General features: G+C 55.7%; 2 protein-coding genes across 2 annotated transcripts in view; one reads left to right on the forward strand and one right to left on the reverse strand.

The window, feature by feature from the left end:
• The window catches only part of STX8 (syntaxin 8), a 107,877-nt gene extending 101,468 nt beyond the window's left edge, over window positions 1-6,409 (forward strand). Inside the window, exon 8 of the mRNA XM_064466954.1 lies at window positions 5,395-6,409. Coding sequence (XP_064323024.1) covers window positions 5,395-5,462 — 68 coding nt within the window. The 3' untranslated portion in view covers window positions 5,463-6,409. The remainder of the gene's footprint in view (window positions 1-5,394) is intronic.
• A 3,420-nt stretch (window positions 6,410-9,829) lies between these two features.
• Window positions 9,830-18,932, reverse strand: part of NTN1 (netrin 1) — a 108,658-nt gene continuing 99,555 nt past the window's right edge. The window contains exon 6 of the mRNA XM_064467264.1: window positions 9,830-13,824. Coding sequence (XP_064323334.1) covers window positions 13,496-13,824 — 329 coding nt within the window. The 3' untranslated portion in view covers window positions 9,830-13,495. The remainder of the gene's footprint in view (window positions 13,825-18,932) is intronic.

Here is an 18,932-nt window from a genome sequence, read left to right on the forward strand (position 1 = left end):
GCCTGCTGCACTAGCCTGGGGTGCTGGGCAGCCCGATGAAGCCACGCCAAGCACCTACTCCTTGTGCGAGTAGCGCCCGGCTGCCACGGGCTGGAAGGGAAGAGCTGAAGTGTTGCTGAGGTTACTTGCGGCGTTGAACAAAGGTATCCTCAGTCCCGGGAATATACCTTGCCAGTGTGGATTTATGAAAATGAAACCAGTATCTTGTTACTGGAGCTGGGAGATGCCGAGGGGGAAGGTGCAACTGCCTCCTCTGCAGCGGCTGCCCTGCCTGAAGTTGTAACGCAAGACACCTTGTGGAAACCCACGTGGTTTAATTGATAACACATTCAATCTCAACGGCCAGCGATTTTAATGGTGAATCAATAGTCTGATAGAAGCAAACCAAAAATCTTTTGACAGTTATTCAAGAGGGACTTGTCAAAACGCGATGTATTTATGACCAAGTTCCTGCCTGCCTGGTCAAAGGCACTTGAACCCCTGCCAGATCCGAAACATGCTCGGATTCCCAGGAGTTATACTCAACACAATAAGTGGATATTTCACAGTAAATATTGCCTTGTCAGAAAGCTGGCATAAGCACCCGGTTGACAAGCAACAATTGGCTGCTTTGTATGGGTGCTGCGAGGGCTCGTCTCTCTGTCGGCAGCGGTCCTTGTGAGCAGAAATTTCTGCTGGCCTCCAGCCGTCGTTACCAGTAGGAATTAAAAATGCTTGAAAGAAAAACGCGATCGTTGAGTCTCAGCGGCCTCCATCTGAACGGGCAGCAGAAGGAACTGGAAAGTCTCGATGATTAATCGCAAACACAACAGCCGGCTGCTGGCTGACGGTAGGTATCCGCTCTTCTCCGAGGAAACCAATTCATCAGCATTATTTGGGATTCAGAACAGTTATTTGAGGCAAACAGGCTTATTTAGTACACGGCACCCTGTGCTTGCGTGAAGTTACAAACCAGAAATGTTAATGATTCTCTGGCCTCCTGCAGCTCTGCAGCCCGTCGGGCTTTCGGCAGTGGGGTGTAGGCTGCAAGGCGCGTGCGGCGCCTGTAGCATGGGCTCCGCCTGTAGCGCGGGCCCCGCACCGAGAGGGGAGGGATGCCCGAGAGGAGAGGCACGCGCTCGAGGGCAGGGATGTGCCGTGTCCCGCGTTTGCGCGCTGCTCGGCACGGTGCGGCTCTGAGCCACGTCCGGGCTCTCTGCGACGGGAGAACGGCAGAGGTTGGGATGAAGGGAGGGAAATGAAATGATTTCTTGGACTTGTCCTCCGTGTGACTGGTGTTTATCATTGCCGAGGGCGGCTGGCAGCGCACCAGAGAGCGTGTGCTTATTTGTAACGAGAACTTACACCCTGGAGTTACGCAGTCCCGACCAGGCAGGGGTAGTTACTGTCTGGCTGGGCCGACACGAGAGGATACGGTCCTCAGGCATCCCCTCTGTTCACACAGATCATTAACCCTCTGGAAACTGAGGTGCAAACTGGGGGTGGAAAATCACCTTCTAGATGCCCAAACCCCTCCAGGCCGATGCAGACCCAGAGGAATTATCTGCATTTCCATGCGAACCCCAGCTGGGAAGTTGTTTGTGTAGGAGTAAATCGTGTGTGGCGGGAAGGGTGCCCATGGTGAACCCCAAACCAGTGGCCCCCAAAGCTGGTAAATCCTGAGGAGAGGGAGTAGATTTGGGACTTGGAGAAGGGCTGCCCCGGGTGACCCCGGGAAGATGGGGTATGGCGCGAACCCCAGATCCTCTGGCTCACGGCTGGACAGACAGCAGCGGAGGCGGACTGAAGAGCGATCTTAACCTAGAGAAAATTCACCTGTATTCTAACCTTTTCTTCCCATCTTATAGCGGAAAATTTGATCTTAACTTTTCCTTTGGAAAAGGCCTTGCTAGGTTTGGCGTACTGAACCCCTGGCTGCCCAGGGACGGCGGGTCGGGGTCGGGGTGACGGGCAGAGGCGCAGCTGATCTCGGCAGTAAGATTAAAACGCGGCAGAGCCGCGTGAGTGCCAGCGCTCCCGGGGGCGGCGGGGAGACCCCGCGTCCTGCCGGCACGCCGTGCCCCGAAGCTCAGCGTACGCGTTTCTGCACTGCTCCTCCAGGCTGGAACAGCAGCACCGGCTCAAGCCCTTGCGCAGGTGGAGCTTCGAGAGCATTGCGCTTTCTCCAGCCTGCCTCCGTTAAGTGCTCTGTAGTTGCATGTAGGCTTCGGCTTGCACTTCCCACCTTTCCCTGAGAAATGCGTTTCAAATCTGCATTCCTGCCACCCTTTCCTTTTGCTTTCTGGTCCTGTTGGCTTTGTTAGTGGCTTTGATTCCCGAGGAGCTCTTTGAGGAGTTCTTGTCAAGGGGAATATTTATATTTCAGAGGACTTGAGCAAAAAATAAGGCAAAGCAAGCAGGGAATCTAGAACGCTTAATTACTGTCAGATCCTAGCCGCCGTTTTTGCTAGGAAAGCATGTTGTACGCTGTGAAACACCCAGGTTTAAAAGCTTCAGATCCTTCTCCTCTGCTGTTCTGTAGCGGGGTGGGGGCGGGGGGGGGCGGAAATGTGCGTAACATCTGGTCTCTATCATGCAAGAGGTACTTTGAAATTTGTGTGCTATTGCCAATTTATATCGTCCCATTCTTTTTGCGCGTATCGCACGGATCAGATAAGCCTTTAATCCTGGCGGATTGCTGATTTATACTGCAGCGACACGTGCCATCTCTGCTTCTCCGTCTCTCACATGGGAGTAAGTACTTGACCGCTGCTTTTGGAAACAGAGAAGTGGCTCCAGGTTTTTAATACCGGTCTCTTTCCAGGAATAAGATGAAGTTTATTAGGTTTTGCTGTCCTGCTCTTGTTGCCCTGAACGTCCTCTTAACTTTCCTATTTGTCCTGCTATTGCCCATTAGCCGAACTTTATTAGTCCCCCACCTTCCCCTGTTCCTGCTGTGTAATAATTCTGGGTTTATGTGCCGTTTTTCTTGGGAGTTGTCAAAGAATAATTACGCCCCATTAACTCCACTTTGTATCATTACTAATTCACACCTATAGAGTATTTTCCAAGCAACCGATCTCGTTTGTCTCTTAATTGCTGAGGTCCATAAACTCTGTTACACTGAAACTGTGCTAAGGATTTACACCCTCTAAAACTTTTCCCTCCAGTGCAAAACATAACAGAGAATCTGAATGCAGTGGCTTTATCAGATCTTATTTCTTCCCAGTTTGAGCAAACTATTTGCTTCTGGCTCTGTTGAAGACTACATAATGTGTATTAAGATGTAAAAAGCGAGAGACCAGAAGCACAGTAAAGGTACAGATCGCATTCCCAACGGACTAATCTAAGTTTGTGATGCCGCGTGATGCCGAGTGGTTGGCTGAGGTGGGAAACTGAACAGAACCCCTCTGTCACCCGTGCCGGTGGGTCGGAGCGAGTGGCCTGTGTATGGTCCGACATCCAGCTGCGTCAAATGTGCTCGGACTTGCGTTGATGGACGCTGAGCCAGGATGGGGCTCTGGGGCATGGCTAGGCGCTGCGGGAGCCCAGCGGCGGGAGCGTCCCGAAGGACTTCACCTGCCAGGGAGCCTGTGATGGTGGGAGAAAACCCATTTCCCAGGTGCCCCCGGCACGGACCCCCGCTGCCCCGCGCCCGCCGGGGCTGGGCGCAAGCACGGCGGTCGTTGGCTGAAAAGGCAGCGTTGTGCAGCACGGACCTGGGGGCTTCTGGAGTCGGAGCCGAACCCAAGCCCTCGCCAGGGGCGCAGAGAGAGCGGCGGGAGCAGGCAGATGCTTTTTTACTAGTTTATTCCATTCAATGTGATTAATAAGCAGTTTCATCCAGGTTTAGCCTGAAGCTTAGTGTCCTCTAAGAAATCACCCTACCTCAAAGGTTGCAGTAAGTGTACGGTGTTCAGCTAACGCACTGGTCCCTGCCTCGCCAGAGAGCTGGTCCCCCTCCCCAGCTCGGCGCCGGGTCCGGCCGCGCTCCTTGGGCGTCCCGGGCGGAGCGCGGGGAGCCGCCGCCGGCCCCGCTCGCAGTCAGCTCTTCCTGCAAGGAAGGGAAGGGCTCGGTATCCGAGAGCTGCTTGAGCCAGTGCCGCGAAGCGCTGCTCAGCCTCACTTCAGATAACAAATGGCTTGAGCTGAGCATAAAAGAAGAAAAAAAAAAAATACTGTTGGTGGCAACTCTTATTTCCCTGGAAAAAAATCCTGGACCCCTGGCAGAGAAACAGTTTCTGCACAGAAAACATGACACTATTTACAAAAAGCAATGTCTAATATCCTTTTCCAGCTTGGAAAGAGGAGTTTGTTTTAATACATCCTTTTTTAATTGCCATGAGCTGGACTTGTAAATATTGCAAGTGGTTGAGTAACAGTCATCTGCGAGCGGACCAAAAGAAGGGACATTTTTTCCACTCTCGGAGCCCTAACATATTCCCACAGCTCTGACGGGGGGATAGCGCAGAGCAGATACTAAACCAAACCAAAATCCGCCTAATTAAAAGATCATTTAATCCCAGAGGACGCCTGTGAGCGTGATGCCAGAGTTGGGGCTGCTGTGGGAGGCCATGGGGTGGGCCACAGGGATCCAGTCCATTTTCAGTAAAACACTTCTCCTCTAAGAAAGAGGAAAGAAAGGGGAAACCAGGGAGAATGAGCTGTCTCTGGCAGGTGTCTGACAGCCCTGTCGCCTCAGTGCTATCGTCCAGCCGAGAGAGAAGATCTGCTTTGCTGGTTTTCTGAATCGGTCTTCAAAACAATCCATAACTGAAGTTCTTTTAACACCGTGGTGCGCCTGAACTAAAAAAAATACTCATAAAGTTTGTGGCAGCCGTTACCGCCTGCGTTTCGCCCGGTGCGGCGCGGTCGGGCACAGCGCTGTTAGACTCTCTAATGCCGGCTGATCTTCACTGCCCCGAGTCAGGTTCAGACCCGAGAGCCCTGCTTTTGCTCTGCAAACAGTTTTGTCTGAAAGCGGGAGTGGTTTGCGTTGGAAACAATTTCCTGATGCAATTTGGATTTCCTTCTGAATAATCCTTTGCCCCAGTGGGATGGTACAGAGGGATTCTAGAACAGCTTAACTGGCCTTGCCATGAGTTAAACATATCCCTTAATCTTTGCAAGGCAGATGTTTAAGTAGGAAGATACCCTGCAGGCACTGTTAAAAAAGAAATTAATTTGAAGGATTAGGAAGAGAAAGAACTGCTCGACCAACGTGGGGTTTGGGTCCGTGTCGCTGTTCAGGTCATCGGCGTGCGGGGATCTGGTGAGGGGCTTGCACGGGCCGAGCACGGGGGAAAATCAGTCTCAGCTGGGAGCAGGAGCAGGACGCCGAGGAAGAACTTAATTGCAAAAGAGCAACTGTTAAAGCCGAAGGCAGCAACCTTAACGTTGTTTCATCTTTTCCAGGAATGCTGGTGGTGATTGTGTTGCTGCTGATTGCGATTGCCGTGGTCGCCGTCTGGCCGACGCAGTAGCGCGGGTGTGGGGCCCGTCGGAGCTGCTGCTCGGCAGCTGGGCGCAGAGGGCGCCGCAGGAGAGACCGACTTGGCGCAAAGACCTTCTGTGTTTTAAATAAACTCAACAGTACGAGAATGAGGCTGTGTCCGACAGACGTCCGTTCTTCCTTCGGCGCACAGCCGAAGAGCGCTGCGTGGTTTGGAGGGTTTGAACTTGAAAAGGACTCACTTGCCACCTTCACCTGGCCTTCGGGAGGCTGCAGCTGGCTGCACTGCTCAGTGCAGCCGTGTCTGGGCGCGCGCTGGCGTCTTCTGTCGCGGTCAGTCGTCCCGAGAGCATTAAAATACTAAAATAAAGGTGTGGTTTGGGAGTACGGCGGCGGCGCTCCTCTGCTTTCTGCTACCTTCCTTTGGATTTAAAATTCTTTCTTGTTTCAAGGAATAAATGTTTTTGGGGAATGACTGCCCCTGGACTCCGGCGGGACGGGAAGCGGGAGCACGCGGAGCCCTGCCGGGGGGCGCAGGACCCCCACGAGCAGCGCAGAAACGCTGGCGAGTGAGTCAGTCCTTGGCCCCTGGGGGAGGGTTATCGGTGTCGGTCTCCACGGATAGAAACGTGAACAGCAGCGGGTCTTGAACCAGGGGCGTAAGAGTGGAAAGCCCTGCCCAGCGTGTGCTCCCGAGGAAGGCGCGCGCGCCCCGTGCCCCGCCGTGCCCTGCCACAGGAGATGCGCTGCCATTAACGTGCTAATCTCGGCGGCCGAGGCCTGCCTCTTTCTTTTATAACTTTTCACACGCTGTTAAAACTGAGGGGAAGGAGTACGTATGTAAAAACTAATGAAAAAGAAGTATTGAATGTTTGCTTCTGGCCAAGAAAATCATTATTTTGTTATACGTGCCAGTTTGATTTCAGAATTGATAGAGCAAGCAATAAATTGAATAAAAGCCGATCCATTTATATACAACTTATCTGCCTGGGGTTTTATTGTTTCCTACCATCTCGTGTTTCACTTGAATAGTTCTTCAACGCTTCCATTTCCTGAGAGCTGATTTGGAGAAGGAAAAAAGCAATTCCTGTCAGACTTCGTGTGTGTCATGACATACATTTCCTGGCGGATCCTAACACTTGCCAGCCCTGGGCTGGTCCTCGCCTGCGCTGGTGGAGTGTCTCCTTTCACAGCTCTCAACGAGCTCTTGGCACTCCTTGCCCTCTCCCTGCTCTCCACCTGCAGAGCTGGGCTGGTGGCACGTCTAGCGCTGGGCTGGGGGGTGGGAAACCAGGGTGTCCTGGTGCCGCGTCCCCTCCTGAGTGACACGAAGCCATTGTGTGCTTCTGGGCTTGGTTTCCCCATCTGGCAGCTGGGACTGGGGCACCGGCCCCTTCGTTAAATGCTTGGTGATCTGCAGATCGGAGAGTAAAGGTGCTCTCCTTGCAGCGTGCAGGTGTTGCCTGGAGCCGAGGCTCTGAGGTGGGAACGACAGGGGAAACAGGGTTCTGCAGGAAGCAGAGGCAGGGAACTGCTGCGTACCCCACGGGACACGTACCTCACTGATGGATAGGAGCCATTCCCTGGAGCTGAAGAGCACTGCTGCCCTGCCCGCGTGCTCCTGGGAAGGACCGAGGGTTAGTGGGCAGAGGAGCTTGGTGGACAAAAAACCCAGTAGATAGAGCCGTGCCTCGTGGCGCAGGGCTCTGGGCTTCAGACGGGGGTCTGTGCTGGTGCCCAACACATCTGGTGCTCGGCACTGAAGGCTGGAGCGGAGGGGGAGACCAGCTCCTCTGGAGGGGTTCGAACCTTGGGGCAAGGCGGAGGGTGCTCTGCTGGCTTCAGCATCCTCGCCTGGCGTTTGCAGTCAAAGGTGGGAGATCCAGGCTCGGGCTTGGAGGTGGGTAAGTGGGCACCGCGTTCTGCCTGCGAACCGAACGAAACGATGCCCGTGGCTGGGCGGGAGCAGAGTCTTCCACACATCTCCGTGAGCTTTGCTAGAGAAAATCCTTCCTGAAGCCTTTAAAAGTCCAGTCCAGTCCAGGTTGTGCCCGCTTGCTTGCTTGCTTTTCCTTGGAGCGGTGCCTCATCTTACCTTCAAAGGAGGGGAGGGGAAAAAAAATAGTTCTACGTTCTCGTGGTTTTCAAAAGGACACAACAGGTTTTTGATTAGTTTATTGCTTGATCTTAGATTAGAAACGGAGCTTTAAGCAAAGCAGCTCCAGCTGGAGACAAATATAGGGCAGCTTTGGAGACGTGTTCGAAACGTCTGCATTCCTGCAGTTGGTGTGCGGAGGGACCAGCGCTGGAAACGCTCCTGGAGCTGCTTCTCGCCGGCAGCCTGTGCCCCAGCCCCGCGGCGGGATTTCGCTCACGGCTCCGCTGCAGCCTCCTGGATGTTGGGTGACAGCGGGAGAATTACACGCCGTTTATTGCGATGAGACTAACTTGGGTTTCTAATTAAAGCTGTCACTTATGGAGGGCATTAAGGTTTTGTTTGAATTCCCAGGACATGGAGGATGGATGCGTAATTCATCCCGATCAATGTGTCGGGGCGACTTTGTTCTGATGGAGGCTTTAAAAAGATGTTTTCTGACCTGTTGGGTCCTCAAACACATTTTTCCTGTTAGTGCCTGGGAAAGGTAGAAACGCGAGGCTTTGCTCTGCTGAAATGTCTAACAAAGGGGTTCTCAGACTTGCCCTTTAGGTAACATTTAATGTGTTGCGTGGGTGAGGAATTTTATTAAAAAGAAGTGAATTTGGCAGCGTTGTGCTGTGTGCGGAAAGCTTTTCTGTCTCCCTGCCCCACCAAAGAAAAAGCAAGGTTCAAATACCAGAGCCGCTGGTTGCTGGCTCTGAGCAGGCGGGGCGGGAGAGCCCCTCTCGCCGGGGGCCGGCGCGCTGCTGCGGGCTGCTCCGATCGCCGGGCGCGGGCGCGGGGTGCTCAAGCTGCCCGCTGAACCTGCACGGCGGGGCTGCTGGAGTCGCCTACCCGCGGCGGCTCCTCCGAGCGGAGATCCTCCCCGCTCCCCTGGTGCCCACCCGGAGGCACGTCCCGGGCTCCGCCTGCCCTTGCGTGTCCTTCGTGTCGCTCTAATGAGGACGTGCTCGCGAGTTTAGCTGTCTCCAGTTGTTATTTCGTCAAAAATGCAAGTGCTGGGGGAAGATCTGGTGCGTGTCAGAGGTGCTTGCACGTCCGAGTGCCCTTGATAAGAAGTCCCTAGCTCCTGCGTGAGGATGAGGATGATCTTGAAAGGCTGCTGGGGTTTCTCACACGCCCTTCTTTCTGGAGGTTGGGTGGGAGCCTGGCGCTGAGCTTGGCGCAGAGGAGCTCTCCCACGCGGCCCGGTGGGACCAGGCTGAGAGCAAATGCTCTGGGGTCCAGCCCTCAGTGGGAACAGCCTCCTCCCCTCTTTTCAGAGCCACCGTGTCTTCTTCGGACAACCGGCCGCCTGCCAGGAGGACACGGAGCCAGAGCGATCTGGGAAACCCATTTGCTCCTCTGTGGAGCCGCAGGCGACAGCCCCGGGGCAGAGGTGGTGGCACTCGTGACCCATTTGTCTCCACAATAAAGATCTGAGATTTCTGACCTCCAATATGTTTTGAATTCATAAATTACCAGCGACACCAAGGGCGTGGGTCACGCGCGCTGACCCCTCGGCAGTTTGCAGGACCTTTTGCCTGTATTTTTCTCTCTGGAAGTGTTTTGCCGCCTCAGCCACCCCCCTGCCTCCAGCTTTCTAGCTTGTCCATGCCACCAGCCCCTGCCTGGTCTCGAGTACAGGCAGCTTCAGTAGTGCCTGGCACCACCGGCGCCCCGGGGGAGATGGGTGATGGAGCCCGGACCCCCCGCAGTGGAAGGGCAGAAAGCGCTGGCGCTGGCAAGCAGCCTGCGGATGGGGGCAGAAACGGGTCCGGAGTGGGGTTGGCAGCTCCCCCGGCCCCAGGCTCTGGCTGTCCCCCATCCCCATGCCTGTCCAACCCCTGGTGCGGGGTCCCGCAGGTTTTGGTGTGCCCTGGCTCTGTCCCAGGGCACCGGTCTCCTCCGGCAGCAGAGGAAGGATGGGGAGCCCAGCGGGACGTACCCTGGTCCAGAGCCCACAGCGATCCCGGAGAGCCCAGAGGTGCCAGCGGGGACCCCTCACCCCACCCGCCGGGAGCCTGCGGTGACCCCGCTGTCCCCAAGGGTGTGCGACGGCTGGCGGGGAGCGCTGCTGGGAGGGTGCTGGTGGGACTGACGGACAGAAAATAGCTGTGCACCACCTTGGACCCTGCCAAAGGGGCCTCGGCAGAGTCCTGGGGGGCAGCTGGGACACCGTCACCTCCCTGCCCAGGTCCCCATCCCTCGGGCGTGCCACCCGTGGGGCAGGAGGAAGCAGAGATCCTGGGAGATTTTTACAGTTTACAAGAGTTTATTCAACTGGTTTCTGACTTTAGTTCTACCGAGTGGGTGCTGAACAGTTACAAGCTCCTTCGGGTTCAATTACAGCCAATCTAACGAAACGAACAAATGAAGAGGGGAAAAAAAAAAAAAAGGAAAAAAAAAAAAAAGAAACAACTTGGAAAAACAACAAGAAAATCCACAACTTTTTCACGTGTCATTAAATATATTCATATATAATAACCATAATATATTAGTATGCATTGTAAAGAAACATCGCCCAAAGCAGTATGCAATGGTCATAACTAAACAACATTTACAGTTCAAGATATTAACAGAAATAATCAAAACAAACAAAAAAAAAACCAAACCCCAAAACGAACACAGGTTTTGTGAGGGGAGAGGAGGCGGGGGTGCGGGGAGAGGGCACGGACACGACGAAACGAACAGAAACGAGACGAAACGACTTTTATCGGGTGCTACCGTCGAGTGATGATTGTTTTGGCATTTCAGCTGCTCTCCGAAGCCGCGCTGAAGGCACCGCAGCCCCTTCCCCGGCCACCCCCCGACCCCCCCAGGACCTCGGCCCTGTCCCCGGGGCGATGGGTGGGCGCGTGGGCTCCTCGCTGGTTGCTCTGAGGCTGGTACCCGACCAGAGCCGCGCCCCCGGCCGCGGAGGTTGATGTTTAGGAGTGACATCTTGTCCCTCTTTGGGTGACGGGCCAGCGCTGTCCCCCCAGGAGGTGTCCTGGAGCCCGGGGGGGGGGGGCTGCGGGGAAGAGTTGGATTCCTCGGTACCCCGAAAACAGGGCTTCTCTGCCTTCCCCAGAGGAGGAGGGCTGCGTACCGGTTGCACCAGCTGCTCCTGCAGGTTGAGGTTACTGGGAGCACACGAGGGGCACTGGGGGACCGTGGATGGAGTGGAGGGGCTTCTCTAGTCTGGTTGGGAAGCGCAAAACTCCAACAGGGACCAAGGGACAGGGTCCTGGTGGGGCAGGGGTGGGGACTCTGCCTCGGCGGGTCGCTCTGGCTGCGGCGGGCTCCGAGTTGTTTCACGGCTTGTGCAAACTCTCTCTCTGATTTCCTGGGCTGTGTCGGTGCCTGGAGGGGTCCGGCCATGGGACGGGGTTTGGGCGTTTCTTCTGCAGCCTGCCGGCCTGGTGGGAGCGAGGAAGGGGCCAGGGCTTGTCCCTGGCGGGGTTTGGGGGTGTCGAGGCTGTGCTGGCGAGGACGGGTGCGCTTGCCAAGCTTGGAAAACGGGAGTGAGCGTTGGGTGTCCGGGAGTGTTCGGTGGGCGGTTCCCGAGACCCCACATCCCCTGGCCTTGCCTTCATGCTTTGGCTTTGGGTTGGATCCGGTTGCTTTTAGGCCATTCGAAGGTCTCCTGCAGTTCAAGGGCATCCCAGCTAACCGAGGACGAGCTCTCCCAGCCGGTGCAGGGTGTCCCTGGCATCAGTTGGTACTTGCTACAGGGCAACATCCAAGCCCCACCTCGGGGCTTTAAGCCTCCATTTAGACACTTGAGATCAAATTTTATCCTTCAAAACTTGGCAGCTTGGGTTACCTTGACTGCAAAACTGTTGGTTCCCCCTGAGCGCTGAAGTAAGGAAAACCAGGTCTGCTTTGGGTAAGGGGAGAAAAAACGGACTGGGGGTGGGGGGGAAGGGTTGCTTGACATCCAGGGTGGGATTTCTCTCCTAATACCCAGATTAATTCCGCAGGGGCCTTGCGGTTGCCGGGGGAGGCTCAGCAGGGCTCGCTGCCTCCGGGTGGTGTCTCCAGCAGCCCGGCGCTGGCCAGTGCTTCCCTGGGAGCCCTCCGCTTTACACCTATTTACATGGCTGCCTCGCTTTATGGTGGTTTATGTCATTATATAAATATTGTCAATTGCTATAAAACAAGGCAAAACCACTGGAAAATGTCATAAAATAGATGTTTCCAAGTTTCCTAAAAGGAAAAATATCAGGGAGGTTTTGCTTTTCGTAGCGACTAATGTTTGCTTCTCCTCCAGGTACCCGTCCTGCCCTCCCTGCCTTTCCTTTCCACCCCAGCTATTGCCTGGCTCCATCGATTAGGTGAACTCAGCTAGCGCCGTTCCTCATGGGCCGGTGTGGCAGGGGAGCAGCTGGCAAGGGGGTGCAGCGACTGGGTGACAAACAGCTCAACAGCCAGCCCTGCCTGTACGGTGCCCCGGGAAAAGGTGCTCCAGGCGTCGGGCTGGGGCCTGGGGTGCGAGGTGGAGGCGAGGCAGCCGCTACCTTGCTTAGTGCTTTAGTGATTAGAGAGTGGGAATTTTCGATGTGCTGGTTTTCACCCCCAGCAGCAGGAGGAGAGCAACGGGGGAGCTCCAGGTGGGTCACACGTCGCTCGTGCAGTCCCTGGCTGAGACCTCTTCCCATGGAGCAGGTCCTGCCCTGTGTTGGCTGTGACTTGGCCAAGCCTTAGAGCCCTGTGCTGGCCCCACTGCTTGTGGGGACAGTCCCTTGGCACCCGCTGTCCCCCCTCCTGTGTCTCCCAAGGGGCTGGCCACCTTATGCAGGGGATGCCGGGGGCCTCCAGCTCCAGAGGGAGCAAGGGCAGAGCTGATGTGGGTTCAGGAGAGCTGTCTGAGTTTGGGAGTGAAACCACTGCCAGCCAGGACCTCTCTGCCATCTGCACGGGGTTTTCTATCACGTGAGCATCTGTCGGTCTGCTGACGGAGGCAGCGGGGACCAAGCCCCTGAAGGAGGTGTCGGGGTGGCCGTGGTGGAGGCCCAGGGACTGCGAGGGGTGAGAGCTTCCAGGGCACCCACAGGAACTGGATGCCAACTTATTGTTTTGCAAAGTCTGGCTGTTTCCTTGGGGATCCCGGTTCTTAACTCCTCCACTGTGAATTGGTGGCTGGAAGGGGCCCGGGGCATCCCATGGGCTCACGCTCCTTCGGCGTGGGGGGGGGGGCAGCGCTCCGCAGGGCGTGGGGGCTGGGGCAAGGAGCTGCTCCCCGAGTTATGCCTACGTGGAAGTCACCCACTAACGCGGTCTCCTCTTTGCGGTGCCTAACCTGGGATCATCGCCACGGCCGGAGGCCTCGGCCGCTCCCAGGTATGGTGCAGCGGGTGATGGTTACAGCGATCGGATACCAAAGAGTCTTCAAATAACCCAGATTAGTCGAGCCTCGGATCTGTCCTCGGTGACAAGTCTCTGTTTAGTTTCCTCTACGGTAACTGTCTTGTTCAACCTAAGCTGAGAACACATATTTTTGGGGATGGGGGGGTTAATTTTCAGCATCGCCGTTGATTAGTTCTTTACAGGTTTGATGTTCCCGTGCCGTGCTTTGGAAGCAGCAGATATTAGCAGCTGGAAGGCAGTTTGGTGTCTCTGATTTCTTCAGCCAACAGGGCAGAAAGAAGCTGTGGGGCACCGGGTGCCGCACGCCCGCACCCACGCTCCTCTTTTTTATATCCACGTGCCCAATTTTCTTGTTGTTGTTGCATTTTTGTTTTGTTTTCTCCCGGAATACGAGGTACAAACCTGGCAGCCCCACAGCCGTGACCACCATCCCTCCCGTCCCCCCCCCGCCCGCCCCGGCAGCGCGACGTTCCTCCCGCCGTCCCCATCGCCGGTCCCTGCCCGCCCCAGCTCTACACAAAGCAGCATGCACAGTCAGTCTCTCCCTCTCGCGCGCTCCGTTGCCGTCTCCTCCTTTAGGATTTCTTACACTTCCCCTTCTTCTCCCGCTGCTGGAACTTCCTGAGCCGCCGAGCCCACGTATCCCGCCACTGTATCACCAGGCTGGTTTTGTCCGCAATGATGCCGCTCTGGTCGGGAGAGTCCTCGTTGTTGCCCAGCAGCAAATACTTCTTCATGGGCTTGATTTTGGGGCACTTGCACGCTATGTCCTTGGAGTGGATCCACAGGGTCTGGTCTCCGCGCCGTATCCGGTTGCTGCCTTGTTTGTAGACGGAGATGATGTTGACCGTGAACTTCCACCAGTCGGCATTTTTTTCCGCTTTCAGGATGTGGATCTGAACAGCTGGGGAAAAAAAAAAGCGAGGCAAGGGAGGAAAAGATGTTATGGTTTGAGCTGGTGAGAAGAAAATGAATTTTAAGTCTTACCTAATAGGCTGTGTGAGGACTTAGGCTGGGCATTCGGGAAAGGCCCTTCCCCCAGAGGGTGGTGGAGCCCTGGAACAGGCTCCCCAGGGAGGCATCACAGCACCAGCCTGGCGATATTCCAGAATCCCTTGGACATGGCCCTCAGAGACATGGTGTGAATTTGGGGTGTCCTGTGCAGGGACAGGGGTTGGACTCGATGGTCCTTGTGGGTCCCTCCCAGCTCAGGGCATTCTGTGATTTTATGACTTCTGTCTCCTGAGCCCAGGCTGGGGAAAGCGACCAAGGGTGGTGGTTGCACAGAAACTACCTCTGTCCCCAGGCCATCTGCCATGAGCAAGAGTAGCCAGTGCTGGTGGCAGAGGGGTTCAGCAAAGGTACTAAGACCGCCACAGCCTTGGGAGATGCTCTCCAGCTCTGTTCCCACAAAGGCAGCCCTCTGGGTCCCCAGTGAGCCTGGGCACAGTTACCCAAGGACCTTGGGGGCTGGAGGACCCCCAGGAGGGGAGCAGAGGCTGGGAGCAGCTGCACTCCAGGAACCATGGGACTCCTTGCACTAGGAGCCCTGGGAGTGACACAGGGCTACCTGGAGCGCTGGTGGGGAGCAGGTTGTTTCATTCTCCTATTCGTGTCCTATGGAGGACCATCATCTCCCAGGACGTGGCTGTGAAGCAAGCGCAGACAGAGCAGTTCCCCAAGGCTGTCGGTGCAGCAACATCTGCCCCAGCACCTCTGAATGCTTAAAGCAAGTGAAAAAAATCTTTAAAAATCAGGTGGATTCTGTACACTGGACCCTGCCTTTTCCCTTGAAGGAGCAAGCACAGAGAAGATTAAAAACCCAGGGACAGCTTGTGTCCCCAGGCCCAGGTGGTGGCCGGAGCGCGGGGCAGGGGCTCTGCACACACGGCAGTGCCAAAACCCTGGGCTGCACCGTAGGAGCTGGGACGAGCTTTCTTCCTGACCCACGTGTCCAGAGAGCAGCGCCTGCTTCAGCCAGAGGATGGGTTTCTGCACAGGCCATTTCACCAGCCCCTCTGCCCTCCCCTCCTCGCCAATGGGGCACTCAGCGCATCTGCGCCAGGACTCCAAGCAAAGATGAGCCAAATTCTGGCGCAAAACAGTGGGGCTGGCCCATATCTCCAAGAATTTGGCATCTGGAGGTAGGAAAGACCTGTTAGGGACTCCAGCACATCTGCCTGGAGCCAGCTCAAGGAGACAGCTTTCCATGAGCGCCCAGCCTCGGAGCAGGACACTGAAGGGGATCAAACCTATGAAAGGATTTGGAAATGGGGAGGTTTGCTGGTGTGTGTTTCTAGGAGATGTTCCTGAGCCAATACTGCTCCGCGCTTGCTGTGGAAGATGTCACTGCTGGTAAAAAGCATGGGTGAAGGACTGAGGGTGGGGCTCAGTGACCATAAGGGCATGGCAGAGCCAGCATCCAGCCCAACTTCTGGGTCTGGTGGACTCACCTGAGCACCTCTGTAAATACTGAATAGCAACATTGGGTTTCAAGGGGGTGTCTCGGTAAGCAGCAGCCTGGCAAGCCAGGTGTCCTGGCGGGTTACTGGGCGATCGCAAGCTCCCAAAGCAAGACTGAGATGGGAGGATAACTGCGATCCATAAGCACAGGACTAGCAAGGGTGTTCGCCAAGCCCGTGGCTGATGTTGCGTAGCCCATCTGTAGCCATATGGACTGAGAAAACCTGGAGAGGACTCAGCCCTCCACCACGCCGCCCCTTGCGCCTTCCTGAAGCACAGGTCACGCCTTCCGTTATCCCGGCGCCCACCGGCACCCACGCAGCAGTGGTGGCCCACGGTCCCGCGGGGCCAGTGCAAAGGTGACTCGGCATCATGATCTGGGCAGGAGAAGGCTCTCCCTGGGGGTGTCCGCAAAGATGCTGGGATGGCGATGGGCTCTGGTTTGCTTCCAGCATGCTCGAGGGTAAGGCTCGGCTCCCGGCTGATTTCAGAAGCCCCCGGAGCCACTGTGGTTTTGTACCATGGGGCAGCCCCTGGCTGCAGCCCAGGTGGCCCTGAGCAGCCTACGGTGGCCTCTGCCAGCCCTCCTCCTCCTCTTCCTCAATCCCCACAGCAGGTGCTGGTGTGCCCTTTCCAGGTGATGTCTGTGGACTCGGGGTCAAACCACAGGGAAGGCTGGAGGCCCCCATGGGAGAGGGAGCGTTCAGCCCCACAGCACGGCAAGGAAGAGGAGGTAGGAGCCTGGAGGCAGCTCCTGCCTCCCAGCAGCGCTCCGTCGCGGCACAGAGGCGGCAGGGGAGGACAGGAGCCGCAGTCAGCCGAGATCGCATGCTCCGGGAGGTTGAACACATTCCTCCTCTCTAAAAATCAGCTTCCAGGAAAATATCTTCAGTGGGAAGTGAGTACCCAGCCCTCCCGGGTTTGTTTGCTGACTGTGGGATGCGGCGTCCTCACCAGCAAAGACACCCAGGTGGTGCTGCCAGCCCTGGCCAGGAGAGCAGGCAAGGGCCAGCAGCTCCACGCAGGCTGGCGCAGTCCAACCAAAAAGTGCTTTTTGACCAAATCGTTGAGATTTTTCCTCTTTTTACCCCACTTCCCCTGCCCTATGAGCTGTAACTCCCTGCCCATCTCAGCCATCTGGCCAGTCCCTGGTGGCTCCAACCTTGATTGCAGAAATTATCAGAGGAAGAGGAAAACTCAAAAAAAAAAAAAAATTAACAACCAAAAACCCAGGCAAAACTCTCCCATTTGCCTTGTAACAACCCAATTTTACCCCCCAGATTAGCGGTGGAGGAACATCCCCCCGGTTTAAAACCACAGCGTGCAAACTGATTTCAAGCTATGGAAGGAAGCGGGGCTCTGCAGCCCAGCAAGGCTTTTTAACACATTTCAAAATATATGTGGGGTTTTTTTTTTTTTTGCTGGAGCATGTCATGGACGCCAGATGCTTTCATTAAATAAAAAAAATAGAGAGAAAAAAAACAACCCTAAGCTCTGACCGTGTATTTCCCTGTCTGGTGTGAAGGTAGCAAAATGTGAAGATTAGCCAATTTTTATTTTTTTGAAACAAATCTTTCCAAAAAAGCTTAAACCTTTGACCTGCCTGGGTCCACACTGACAAAATGGAGAAAATGAATGAAAAGGAACCGGAGAGAGGTGGTTACAGGAAACTCCGCTCTAAAATACACAGTCTGTATTTTTTTGATGTCAAGGCCCCCGTCTCTTATTTTTTTCCCCTTTTATTAATGAAGTGGAAGGAGTGAAAGCTTCGGTGAAGGCTTGGCTGGCACGGCCGCAGCTGCCTTCCCTGACAGCGAGGTTTCTGCCCGTAACTTTGCGTCCGGGACACACGGTTTCCCCTGAGCCTGGTTTTGGAGCCCAAGTTTAGCGATGACTTGCCTGGATATTTTGGTGGTGGGATGGGGTCTCCAGCATCTCCCAAGGGACACGAGATGTGCAGAGGTGCAGAGAGGTGCCGGGAGAAATTTTTGGGAGCCCCTAAGCTGGCTCCTCTGGGTGAATCCCCAGGGATTTAGAGCCTCATTTCTCATGAAAGAGAAGGTTTCCGTTCCTTCATGGTTTTGGGGGGGGACAGGAGTCAGCTGCATCCCATCACCCCAAATCTGGCTTTGGAGCTAGATATTGTCCTTCAGCTGCCTTTTCCTAGGGCAAAGCTTGGCTTTGCCTGTGCCATGTGAACTGGTCCCTCTCTGCTGCTGATCACTGAAGCCCTGTGCCGATGCTGAGCCACGCTGGGGACCATCCCTGTCACTGCATCCCGAGAAAAATGTCCTGGAAAGCATCTGTGGGGCAGCCAAATGAAAGGATGCAATAGGGGATGATGGTTAGTCAAGTGGGTGGCAGAGATGATGCTTCCCTGGCTGTGGTCCCCTGGGAGCAGGTGGTGACCCGGAGGGGGAGAACAAAATCAAGTGAGCCGCAGCATTGTGCTGCTGCTCCAGCCGGGGCTGGGGACACTGGTTTCCAGTGAGGATGGGCTCTAGTCCAGGTCCGGAGCCCAGCAGTGCCTTGGGGGTGCCCCAGCTCCCTCCCCATGCTTTACAAACAGAGGGCAGCCGGGCCCTGCGGGCAGTTTGGGGCTGGCTGCACCCCCAGGTGCCCCCACAGCACTGGGGATTTCTCACCTGGCTTGCTATTTTGTGCCCTGCCATGATCCCTGTCGGCCCCAAGAGAGCCCCTGAACATCCCGATGAGTGCTGAGAGCTGGAGGATGGGGGCTCGAGGGCTGTGGGAAAGATGCTCGGTCCCGGTGGGCGCACGGCGCTGCCCCTCCAGCCGCGTCCCACCTGACACTGATGCTGCTGCAGCACAGATCCCGCCCGGCTGGTGCCTTACAAGCCCCACCAGCCCAGGGGACGCATTCAAGCGTCTCGCCGTCTTATGCTTCTAAGAAAAAGGTGGCTGAGTGGTCCCCGGGCTGCGGGAGGGGATGGGGGGGGGGGGGTCCCTGGTCCCCTCCTGCAGCCCCCAGCACAGGGTGCTGCCCAGTGCCTGTCTTGGCGCTCAGCTCTGGGCCCGTGATGCTGCCCGGCTCCTCGAGGCTTGGCTGGGAGCCTCCGACCACAAGAAAGACCTGAAGGCTTGATGTTGCAGATGAAAGTGGAGGGGTGGATGATTTGATGTTAATAAAAACAAAAACCAATCCCAAAGCCTGAAAAAAACATGTTTGAGGGCAGCCACATAAAGGCTTAAATAAAAGCAGCGCCTCGCAGCATTCAGAGACCATGAGTCAGGGCCCCAAAAATCATGAGATTGCCATGAAAAGAGTGAGGCTGGAAAAAAAATTATATATTTTTTTTATTTTTGTTTACTTTTGGGGTTTGTGCTAAATCTCCTGATTTCAAGCTTTCCCCTGCCGAAGCTGGCCGGGATCTGGGCTACACGGCCAAACCTACGCATCCTATGAGCTAAGTGACTCCAGGAGCTGGAGCTTTGTGGAGCTTCCAGTGACGGGGAGCATCACTGCACTGGCCCTGGGGAAAGATCCCGCTGGACCCTGGGGGTGGCAGTGGGAGCAGGGTGGTTTGC

The sequence above is a fragment of the Phalacrocorax carbo genome, chromosome 16, assembly GCF_963921805.1.
Source record: "Phalacrocorax carbo chromosome 16, bPhaCar2.1, whole genome shotgun sequence".
In the NCBI taxonomy this organism is placed as follows: Eukaryota; Metazoa; Chordata; class Aves; order Suliformes; family Phalacrocoracidae; genus Phalacrocorax; species Phalacrocorax carbo.